Below are 12,619 nucleotides of genomic sequence, written 5' to 3' on the forward strand. Positions count from 1 at the left end.
TAATCTCAATAAAATTGACAAATTATTCCTAAATATTAATAACACTTTGTTTATAAATGACAACTCATTTAAATAAAACCTTTTTTATAAAATAATTTTTTTCTTAATTGAAAGGGAGTCTCCAAAACCGCTAAAAAATCTCTTTAAATATAAATTTTGCTTCAATAATGTATATACTTCTATATTTAATATATCAATATATGTACATTATTATTGTAAAAGAGTATAATATAATAATTATTAATTAATATTTTTACAAACAAAATCTTTGAGTATTAATTTCTAAAACTTATAAATCTTTGTTTTATATATATATATATATATTTTATAATACATAATTCGGTTCAGATTTTTTGTGTGATTTTTAAAACATTAAAGAATACACAAAAAACAGTTTTATAATATCATCAGTTGCTTACTGTGGACCTGAAGAGCCGTCATTTAGTTTGGGAGAAGTCGGTGAAAGTGAAGCCGGATTTGATGAGTCCGAGTGTTGAGTAAGCGATGAGTTTTCGCGATTTCCCGACGGCGGAGGTGTTGATGTGTCCGATGGTATCAATCCTTCTTTCATTCGCTTCTTTTGTTTCATTCGTCTATTTTGAAACCAAATCTACAGTAATGTATATAACGGTATGATATTAAATGATGACAAAAATTAAAGTGAAATAAGTGTGAAATCATACCTTAACCTGAGTTTCATTTAACTGTAAAGCGGTTGCGATTTCAATCCTTCGCGCGCGAGTTAAGTACTTATTAAAATGAAACTCCTTTTCTAATTCGGTTAACTGTTTTGTGGTAAAGTTAGTTCTGCCCGTATTGTTGGCCGCGAGACCAGCTGCCAGACTGGCAGATGAGGCACAGTTAGAGACGGCGATCGCTGATTGAGGCCCTCCATTGAAACTGAAATCCGGCGCTTTGTTTACTAAAAAAAATGAACGAAAATACTCTTAGTCTCTAAACAAATGTTTATTCAATTGAATTACTAAAACATATATTGTGTTCAAACAAATAACTAAATTTTTAGTCGCTTTAACATAAAACTACATTTGAGATCATTTACAACAATTGCAGACAACTAATACTTTTCCTATTTTAAAGACCAACCAATGTTTACTTTTTCTCACATCTCATACTTAAATAAATAGTTTTTCACTGCTATCGGTGCAGACCCTCCCAACCCATCAAACAGCTAACTGTTTAAGAGTTAAGATTTTCTCAGTTAATGCTTTTATTATTAATCGTGAAGAAAACAATTAATCAAATGTCCACTACTTGTGAATTGCAATACTCTCTCTCTCTCTCTCTCTCTCTCTCTCCTTCCTTTCTTTACCGCATATTATGGAAGTCCTAATACAACCACAATGAGACTCATGGCTCACATCTTCATTCAGATGTGTCTGAGCTCTTAAACCTAACCTTTCCTTAAATAATTTTCTATAATCAGTGAAACTAATGACCACTGAATAGAGAGATCTTTATGTATTGAATGTTAAATGTCTGCTTTGTATGAAATATTGTATGAAATATTAAAATATTGCGAATATTTGACTCAAAGAGAGAGAGAGAGAGAGAGAGAGAGAGAGAGAGAGAGACTGTCTGAGAGTTTAAAAGTAGAAAGACTTCATTGATTTAAAAATCAATAGTTTGTAAGCATCTGTTTGTTGTGTTAGTACAACACCTGTTGACTTTATAATTGATGATATGATTGTCCATTTAAATCAATTTATTTGATATAATGACTAAACAACTAATTGACTCAAATTTTTTAGTGCCGTTTGTTTATAAAATGTGTTATTAATAATAAAGGATTTGTAATAAAGTAATTCTTAGTATTGCAAAGTATAGTAACATTTGAGTAAAAGTTAAGTCAATTATTTGTGTGATTTTGATAATTAGAAGTTGTGCTCAAATTTCTCACTCTTTAATTGATTTATTAGACATTGAAAGAGGAGTCGGTTTCCGATTCTTTGACACAAAATTAGATTCAAATCTGTCGTCTATTGAATCGGAACTGTCTTTTTCAATACACTTTGCGTGTGATATTGAATTTATGGTTTATTTTGAGTCAAATATTGTCCACAACTGTCCCTAAATATGGCATTCAAAGGCCGTTCGCAAAATTTATAGCTTTTTTCTAAGAGACGGACGCTTAGCACAGGACTAATAGTCTCTATTAGGAACAGTAGTTCAATACTACCCGACATTACATTCTTTAGTATGATTTATGACATAATAAGTGTATTTCTCTTTGCTTTACATTACTATCGACTTATTCACAGCTAATATAATGAAAACAACTCTAAAATAATATTACAATCAATTATTTAGTCATTTGTTTATATATAATAAATTTTTGGTTGTATACTATTTTATAATTATATTAAAAATGGTATTTATAATGAATAACTCGAATAAATTTACAAATATCAAAATATAAATACAAAAAAATTGAAGTTAACTTACAGTTAGGTTTTGGTATATTTCTCTTCACTTGCATCCACTTGTATTGAGGCACTGGTGCTGCCGATATTGAATTGTTTTGGGACTGTCGTGTTGAGGCCGAGTGATGATGCGGGTGATGGGTATGATGTGGCGAGTGATGCAAATGTGATGCCAAATGATTTAAATGATAGGCCGTACCATTTAGTTGACCACATGTCATATCGGCAAATGGTTGGGCGTCTCCATAATGTGCCGAATGTATACTCGTTTGATGGACTGAATTACTATTTCTTCGCGATAATAAACTTGTGTCTAAATATGTCGAGTATTGAGGTGTTGTTGTTGGTGTGCCTGAAATGCCTGTTCTGACGGCACAATCAGATAATGCGGTTAACATGTCCTGATGTCCTGACGATAATTGTGGGCCATCGGTGTGCGAGAAGTCCCTGTATTGATGAGTATAGCTTTGATGTGTTGGTGTGACTGACAACTGTGGTGGGCCTTGAGCTACAGGCGGACCTAATGGAGGTGCTTGTGGTACTACAGCACCAGATCTGGCATCACTATAATGACTAAGTCTTTGGTGATGTGGTGGGACAGGATTTGTGGCATAATTTGGTTGTGATAACTGGGTGTCTAAATTAGTATAACTCAATCCATTGGGTTCACTGATAATACCATCTCCAAATTGGTGCACTTGTGATGACATATGCAATGGCGATGCATATGAATGATGGTTAGTGTTTGGTGTGGCCCCGGATATGATGCCAGTTGTCGATGCAGTTGACAATTCATTGGAAGTCTGATAATATGTCAAATCTGGGTGATTGTGGTGATAGTTCTGGTAATCACTGGTTGCGGAGCCATTATGACAAACACTGGCCCCATAAACAACATTAGAGTTCATAATCATTGATAATTTGATACAAAATCACATATCAATAATTATAACATTCATTAGATTAGAAACACAACCAATTGAGTGACCAACAAATCACTGCTATCTCTTTGATTTTAAACTTCAATTAAATTATTTAAGTTTTATTTATATCATAATTGCCTTAAAGTTGAATCAAAGTTAAGTCAAAAATTAAAGTTTACATATCAAGACATGTGGTAATATTTTTTGCGGTGATGTGTGTCGATAGCGGCGCTTACATTGGATTAACTGGTGCTAATGGGAGCCGGGAATAGGATCTGGGAATAGGGCTCAACAAATATGGGTGTCGTTGAAAGGCTGGTATACGTCAGAGAGTAGCGACCAATACTCGAGTGCCCATCTTATGTGTGGCCCAACTCATGCCACGCTTTTTCAGACTTACTATGGCTTAGCACTGGTTTACTGATGACTGTTTGCTGGACTTCTGGTTCTATCACATCCACCTTAGGCTAAGACAAGTTCGGCTGGCAATACATGCCATACACCGGTGTCACTGATGGTCACAACCACAACCACTAAACTTCGATTGAACTCACAATCCATACGATTATCATAATTTGAATCTCAGTTGTAAGGTATGTGTTGTAAGATTACAATCTCTGTAAACAACCCCAACATCTAATCATATAATTGTATGCTTTAACTCGTTGTCTAACATATCAAATCATATCCTATTCGCGATTTTCTAATTATTTTATATAACACTCACGTTCTCTCTCTCTCTCTCTCTCTCTCTTTCTTTCTCTCTATCTATGCATATATATCTCACATACTCTCGCAAACATTAAGACTTATATTTAATGTTCACAACAGTCTCTCAACATTATATATAACATAAAATATTGTAGTCTTTTCTGTTGCTTTAGATGACTGGTTACGCCCTAACGTATGCGTCTATGCGCTAACACATCCACAGCTCAGTCTGTCTTTTTTGAATGTGATTTGCTTTGACCATACTTTCCATTCTTTGTGCTCATAATATCCATTATATGCATTATAGTCGACTATATTAATAAGTTAAAGCTAACTGAGCAAAATGTGAGCAAAATTGAATGATATATAAATATACAATAATATTTGTAGTGTTATGATGTGTGTGTTTGTGCAACCCGTGGTTTTCATAATAAACTTAATCACACAATTGGCTCACTTCTCACTATCTCTCTCTCTCTCTCTCTCTCTCTCTCTCTCTCTCTCTCTCTCTCTCTCTCTCTCTCATTGCACAAAACAAACTCTGTATTTATTATAATTAATGATTTTTCCTTTCAGTAGTAAATCTCTTATTAATTATATTTCACTTAAAATATAAGTACCGTTTGTAGAGTACGTGTGTCTCATTTATTCATACAATAGTTAAGCACTTATAAGAAAAGCATCATTAGAGAGATAAACATTAGTTTTGCGGCAAAATTACTGAAAGATATTTAAACACTTAAAAATATTAATGTTGTCTATTCAGGTGCTAAATGTTTATCAGTGTTCCCACGCTATCACTATAAACATGTGTCTCATATCATATTCCCAAATGAATATTTAAGTCCACTTTAGAGACTTTAATCGATATTAGGTATGACTTGAAAGGTAATCAAAGAAAACATTTGAATGTTTAAAACGTAGGGTTTGTACAAAGTTTGTAGTCATTGTAATCATAGCTTCTCTGATAATCTCAAACTATGGTGTCCTTCATCTATGTTTCTTAAGAAAAAATGCAATGCAATCAACTATAATGTTATATTCAGATCTATACAACTGTTGTATTTTATATACAATATATATATATATATATATATATAGTATTATACACTACTGGCAACCGGTTTCAAAACATTTCTCTTACTTCTTGTCCGCCAATGATTGACATTGCAATGACTTAACACACAATATATTGCAATATTTAGATACACAGTATATGTGTTGCAAATACTGTATACACTAATGCAGTCTCTATTGTGTATATAGTATACCAATTTCTCTCATCTTTCATAAGACATTTTATTTCATGAAAATAACAAAAATAATGCATTGTTTTCATATTATAACAAACATCAGGGGTTTGCCATTCATTTCCTGTTCTCTATCTGTAAAACTCAAAAACTTTACCGAAAAAAGATAGCAAAAGATCCCAAACCTAATGTTATATCACTGAACCATTGCACAGACAGATGTGTTGTGCCTTTCATTTCTCGCTTTTATAACATCACATCTAAAGCATTGTATGTTCAGCTGATATTACTCTCACTATTCAATTGTTTGATTGTTTTTAACAATTTACTAAATTTTTGTTTATTATTATATTTACGCTTTTAAAATATTAAAATAGTATGAAAATTTATATTATTTATAACTTGCAAACTATTTACTATAATTTGACTTTTTAAAAAATATTATTTAGTATTTTATACAAAAATATAATATTAATTATAAATTAAAAAAAATATATTTCATTTTTAATTAAGTGAAATTATTTGATAAATAAAATACTTTTATTTTGCCTAATATAAAATTATAAGTTTACTAACTTTTTAACAACTATAATAATATTTCTAAAATAATTATTAAATAAATTGAGTTTTTAAATATTTTATTACTTACATATAGTCATATAAACAATATATTGACATTCAATATTATAGTACATAAAAGTATTAGCAGTTTGTTTAATTTTTTTATTAAAATATTAATTAATTAATATAATCAAAAATATTTTATAATCAAAAAAATTAAAATTACATGTAAATTATATTAGTTTAATGTTTAAAATGTTTAACAAAACTTTAAAATTACATGTGCATGACTTTTATAATAATAAATAATTATTTTTTAAATACCATTAAAGCCTAACATTTAACGTTAAAAATTATTTAATTTTACTGTAAATATTTAAAACTAGAAAAAATATAAATATAATTTGCATAACACTTATCGTATATAAATCTCAATATTAAAAAGCAATGAATATATGCAACGCATGACTAACTTTTGAAAATATGGATCGAAATAAATAGCGTGTACTTCATGTTTGTAACGATATAGTCGTCTGACTGTTAACTCCCGGCGCTCGGCATTAACTTTGCGTGCGATTACTTAGAAAAATACCACTCCATTGCTAGCCATCGATTGATTGGAAATAAGTAACAAAAATATAGATATTTAGTGTACCATTCAATACTCAAACTACATATAAGGCTACCATTTTTGAGATTATCAAATCATTTGGGCATAAATTTTTCATCAATGCTCAACATATCGTATAATTTAAACACATATTGATAATAACTAATTGGTCTAAACATTATTTAAAGTTAATCTTTTAAATAATAGAGTATCACACATTTTATTAATTATATTTTTATTATTAATATAATTAAGTAATTGAAAGCTACCAAAAATTTTCAATACAATTCACTATAACTTCTCAATAAATAACTATAATATTTGTACAATAATTTTTGTTTTGATGTCAATTTTTGTTAATATTCTCCGATTACTGAATCAATAATATTATAAATTGAAAAATATAATTTCTTTATTATATATATATAGTAAATTGGAAAATATACTAATATAATAGCACTTTAACAATGAAAAAGTTTTAAAATTATTTTTTAAATTTTTATATTGAATTTGTAGTATAGTCAGGATAGGAATGTTGGTTAAAGTACTGGTAGATTCTTATGACAAAAGTTAGCTCACAATTTATGAAGTGAGAGAAATCTCATTTTACATTTATATGTAGATTTAAATAAAGTCAAAACAGTTTAAATATTTTATGTAATTTATCATTCATTTGAAAAAATTTATTTAACTTTAAAGTAAAACAAATGTTTGGGTTTACGACATAAATTTATTATAAAAGTGGCATTGTTATTAATGTATTAATTCAACAATAATGTTTGGTTTTAAAAATAATTTTTGACTGTTTTATGTTATGCCAATAAATGTTATGAGAGAGAGAGAGAGAGAGAGAGAGAGAGAGAGAGCAAATAATACCAAAAGCCTTACTTTTATACTTATAAGCCTTATATTAAAGTTTAGGTGAAGTTTTTGCACTGTTTTAATTGAATACAATTTCTATTTAGTAGAGAAAAAGTGCTAAAATTAAGGCACTCTTATAGTATATGTCAGCACTTGGATGTGTTGGACTTATTCTGCAGTCTCTGTGGACATAAATGGTATGGTCTGGTAATGGCAATGCAATGGATGGTGTAAAGTATGCATAAATGTGATGGAAACTGATCGATAGGACATACATGTGAGAGTCGAGCGCCGACACCAATAACTAACACATTGACTGAAAGTAAGGCTGTTTTGTGAAGAAAACTAAGAGCTAATCGATTGCTTCCAAAACAGCACTTCTTTGAATTACTTAACACATCTATGCATGAAATGTCTGTGTTTTTACTCCGTTGGTCTTTATGTGTCTAACTGTAAATCAGATGCATATGTGGCCACCGGTTGTGATGGATTCGCACCAATTTAAGTGTCCACTTCTCACCAAAAGTCAATTGATTGCCAAATACTTATCCATACAATTATTGTGAACCACCAGTGATCTAACGTATGATAAATTAGTTTTCATATAAACATAACATAACATATATAATATAAGACACAACTATTATAACAATTTATTACTTATAATGATTAATGATGTCTACTGTTTAGTGTTTAACTATTATTTAGTGTTCTCTCGTTTTCACTCTTTAAAGGCCTTCTTATGTTAGTTTTTATTTGTTTAAACTGAAACATACAAACAAAATACATATAATATGGTAGTATCACTATTTACAATGAATTTTAGCAATAGTGCACAAACAAAATACATAATAGTTTGTATTATTATAAAACATTTGTACATTTATAAACTGATGATAGCCATACAAAAAATTGGAGCTACTTTAGCTACTAATTGGGTGGCTTTAGCTTATATAATGGTACAAACATTTGATATTATTGATGATTGATGTCAATGTTGGTAATGGTGCCAATGATGCCAATAATATCATACTATAATGCCAAGTAATTCACTTTTATATTAGACTATTTGTGTTCAATTGAAAAATGCTCTAAAATTCAATGTAATGTTAAGCTAACAAATAAATCATTGCTTTTATATACTTGTGGAGTTAGAGTACATTTATTTAACAATTTATTATATATTTATTGTATACTAAACATAACACTAAACTACTATCAGTGTTCAATGTATGCAATAAGGGTGTCAATGTGTGCCAACTAATGCTATTAACTCCATAAGCAATATATTATTCCTTAGTATATATATATATATAACTTATAGGTGATGTGTACGAGAGGACGGCTATATAAACGGTTGTTCTTTGGCTTGAAATGGTTTTGGATAAGATTAATGGGTCGACTGTCATGTGTTTGTTGGCGACAATGTCGAGCAGATTCTCGTGTTTTACGGCCACAAAACCCATGTTCACTGTCGATCATTAGGGCCTCCCATTTGACAAACGGCTATCCATTTATCAATTGCGGTATTTATGTTAAACCAATTCAATTGCCATTTGATAAATTTATACAATATTTTCTATTATTATAACTCAAAGTAAACTTAAATACAAACAGTAATACAAAATATTATAGAGAGTGATGTGTTTTGTTGAGGACATCGTTTTGTGTGTAAAACTATCAATTCTTAAACATTTTTGTAAATAATGTTTATTTCCAATCCTTATGCTTAATATATGTCTCAAGAAAGATCACCTTTAGTGCCCAATCCCTCAACTTTTTGCATATATTATTATTTAAAAACATAAAACATGCACTCAGTTTGTATAAAAGGAGAGGTCAGGGCTGGCAAATGAGTCAGTGCTCATTGGCTCAAATCGTTTAACTTATCATTTATTACATATAAGCCCCAGTATTTGGGACTATGCTCTACACTAATATTATCACTGATATGATGGCCTCTCACCAACTGAGTGGAAAAGGACCACAACTAAAAATGCATTATTATCTACAATATATATACTGTATGTATGAGCTTAGTGTGGGGTATGGGATGGGGAGAAAAATAGTTGGGTGCAGTTATGGCCGATACATAGCTTATATCTGACAGATGCTATCACCGGTGCAACAATATATTGAAGAAAACAAAAATTAAAAAAACATTTAAAAATATGAAGTAAAACAGTTTGAAAACAATTTTTGGCTTAAAACTTATAGCAAATTTGGCATAAAATGTGTTTTATTTAATAAACATTTTAACAATTTTTTTTAAACATAAATAATTTTATTTTATTATTTTTAGAGAATTTATTTCATATAAACAATAGAAAAAACTGTAGGAATGAAAAAAATTATAAATAAATTGACAGTATTTTGATAGAGAGGACGACTGATGTAAAAAGCATTGAATTGACGACAAGAAAATGATTTGAATGAATAATTTAATGATTTTAGGTTTCGGTGATTTATGAGACACTCTCACGCAAACAACCGACGACTCATAACAAAAACCAACACAAGACTAACACTAAAGTAAAGAGTTTCATAAATGTGACACAATTTGTGTGTTATGTTATATTGTATGTATGTATGTATGTATGTGTCTGTGTGTGTATGTGATTGTATATATACCTGTATATATATATATATATATGTGTGTGTGTGTGTATGTATGTATTTATGTGTGTGTTTTAGATAATACATTATTATTATTATTATATATGCCGGTGCCAGTGGTCATTGGGTATATGATATGTAATGATAAATGAGTGCCTTACGTGCCCGTAACCAACACCTTCACTAAGATTAAGATTGATGTTCAATATATTTTGCTTAAACATTACCATCGATTTACACCAAAACAAGTATTGTATCGTATATTTGATTTACTCATATATATAACAAACTCTTGTTTTACGTATAATTCTCTACTAATATATAATCATTTTTCATGTGTTTGTTTTCTCATTAATTATTGTTTCATCGATTCATTTATTATTTAATTAAATAAACATTGTTTATCTATTTGAGTATCTGTTTAAGTATTTTGTTTAATAACTATCCAAAAAAATTTTTGACCAAAGATTACCAATCGATAAAATAAAATATTTATTTTTGATGTATTAGTAACTATAAGTATTGACACATACTTTTGAAGCATAGTTATCCAAAGCATATCCATTGGCATCGAAAACAGTATATATCAGCCATCGATGGCTTCACTTATTCTTATTAGTTGTTTATTGTATTTGTCTGATATGAAAGTTATAGATATAGTAAAAATGTATTAGTGATAGTATAAAGTGGTTCATACAATACACAATAGTGTACAGTATGTTAGTTAGTAGTGGATATGTATGTATTTGGTGCGATAGAGTCAGTTGTGAGGTACGTATAGTTAGTTTTTCATACAAAGCTCTTTGTGAAACATATTTCCAGTGTATTCCAGTGTATGTCAATTCTCTCTCTCTCTCTCTCTCTCTCTCTCTCTCTCTCTCTCTCTCTCTCTCTCTCTCTCTCTCTCTCTTTCTCTTCTATTTTCATTTCTCCCCTCATATATATCCCTATCCCTCGATCAAAGCCTGTGCTGTAATGAGTAGGTTCTGTGAGTTTCAAACCGAGCTCTCAGCCCGCCTAGTGATCCATCATTGTCCACAAGCGCACAAATATTCGGCACAAATGCTGTGCCAAACCATCAAGTGCTCAGACGACCAAAGGCATAGACACACACACATATATATATATATATATATATATATATATATATATATTCGGTATATGTATTAATAAATATGATATATACATACATTCGTATATATCTATACGTTATATACAGTTTGTGGATCAGAACCAAGTTATCCGCCAGAAACCCGTATAACGAGCAACTTATACATGTGCCTCATCTACCAGTGCTGATCTAAATGTAATTATAATCACTGCACGAAATAGGCGGCACTCAAAAAATATGTATTACCGACAACACTACCAAAAAACATAGTACCAATTGGTTTGCATCCAAATTCAATACCATTTATTAATATAACATTTACTACTCTTTCTCTCTCTATAATACATATAATATCTATATATTAACTTAGAAGCTTATAATTAACTATATTTCTCAAGTTTTCAATTTATTTCTATTAAAATAATTAAAATATACTTATATTATTTATATTTTTATAAAAATTTATAAAATATTTTATTAGTTAAAAAATACCGGTATATTCCAGTATATAGTTAACAGTAAATTAAACACTTATGTTTTTATAAATGTTTATAAAAACAAAAAGATTTGGTGATTAAAAAAAATTAATTTACAAATTATTTGCAGATTAATGTCATAATATTTATTTTTAAACATAATATAATATTTAGTAGTTATATGATTGTCGGCAATGTTTGCTAAACTTATTAATAACTTGATATGTCTTTTATTATATAATTGATTATACAATTAATTGCTTGTTTTGTCACTTAATGCACGAAAAGAGCGCCACAAAGTCAGGAGATTGAGTGACCCAATGCTATGAATGCGCCCCCAATAAGACCCCCAATAAGACCCCCAATAAGACCCCCAATAAGACCCCCAATAAGACCCCCAATAAGACCCCCCATTCAATGATGCATTGCATCAATTATATCAACATTTAGATTGTATGCCAACAGATGGCTATAGCGCTACCAATTGACTTAATAATAATTTCAATATAACGTATGATATATTACTCCTATATTCACTGTTTTTGGCAATTGATTACATAATATAATGTATATTAAAGTATATGAAATATTCAATAATTTTGTGTTAAAACAAATTGATTATAAACTATTTTATTATTTAACATATATCTATGTATATAATTTAATTTCTCATATCTATGTAATATCTAATGTGACACAATTGATATACAAGTAGTGTAAATATAATGAAAGCAATCTATTAATTCTTTAAACAAGTGTGTCGTCTCTACTAATGTAAGAAAAGTTTGTTTTTTCAATTCATAATACAGTATAATATGAAATATAATATATCGGTGTTATATTGAATGGAATTAATTGAAAAGTTAAGATCATATTTTTATATATTGGTATAAGTAATATACAGAAAAAAATATTTCTCTCTATAATATTGAAAATGTATATAAAAAGTGCATTACATGAATATATCATATATTATATAACAATGAATGCATAAATGCATTAACGTTAGGACTTGCAATTGGCTTCTTATCGCTATTTTTCACATTTAAAAGCATATAA

The 12,619-nt window shown here is 29.3% G+C and overlaps 1 protein-coding gene across 1 annotated transcript; it reads right to left on the minus strand.

Annotated features, from left to right (window-relative positions):
- Window positions 1–415: 415 nt before the first annotated feature.
- Window positions 416–3,355, minus strand: LOC128960241 (homeobox protein Hox-A1-like). The gene is made up of 3 exons (XM_054306312.1): window positions 2,464–3,355; window positions 684–922; window positions 416–610 (listed from the first exon to the last, which is right to left on the minus strand). Exons 1-3 carry the CDS (start codon window positions 3,353–3,355, stop codon window positions 416–418), a joined length of 1,326 nt encoding a protein of 441 aa, XP_054162287.1.
- Window positions 3,356–12,619: the final 9,264 nt, after the last annotated feature.

Source organism: Oppia nitens, unplaced genomic scaffold (assembly GCF_028296485.1).
Source record: "Oppia nitens isolate AA-2021 unplaced genomic scaffold, nextdenovo-longstitch-racon4-pilon3 scaffold4_pilon_pilon_pilon, whole genome shotgun sequence".
NCBI classification, from domain to species: domain Eukaryota; kingdom Metazoa; phylum Arthropoda; class Arachnida; order Sarcoptiformes; family Oppiidae; genus Oppia; species Oppia nitens.

What these genes read in the sequence shown, in the direction of transcription:
- LOC128960241 (XM_054306312.1), bottom strand. Translation starts at nt 3,355, where the DNA reads ATGATTATGAACTCTAATGTTGTTTATGGGGCCAGTGTTTGTCATAAT. An exon ending in AAATATACCAAAACCTAACT is followed by an intron (nt 923 to 2,463) that starts GTAAGTTAACTT and finishes CATTTTTTTTAG; the next exon opens with TAAACAAAGCGCCGGATTTC. An exon ending in TAAATGAAACTCAGGTTAAG is followed by an intron (nt 611 to 683) that starts GTATGATTTCAC and finishes ACATTACTGTAG; the next exon opens with ATTTGGTTTCAAAATAGACG.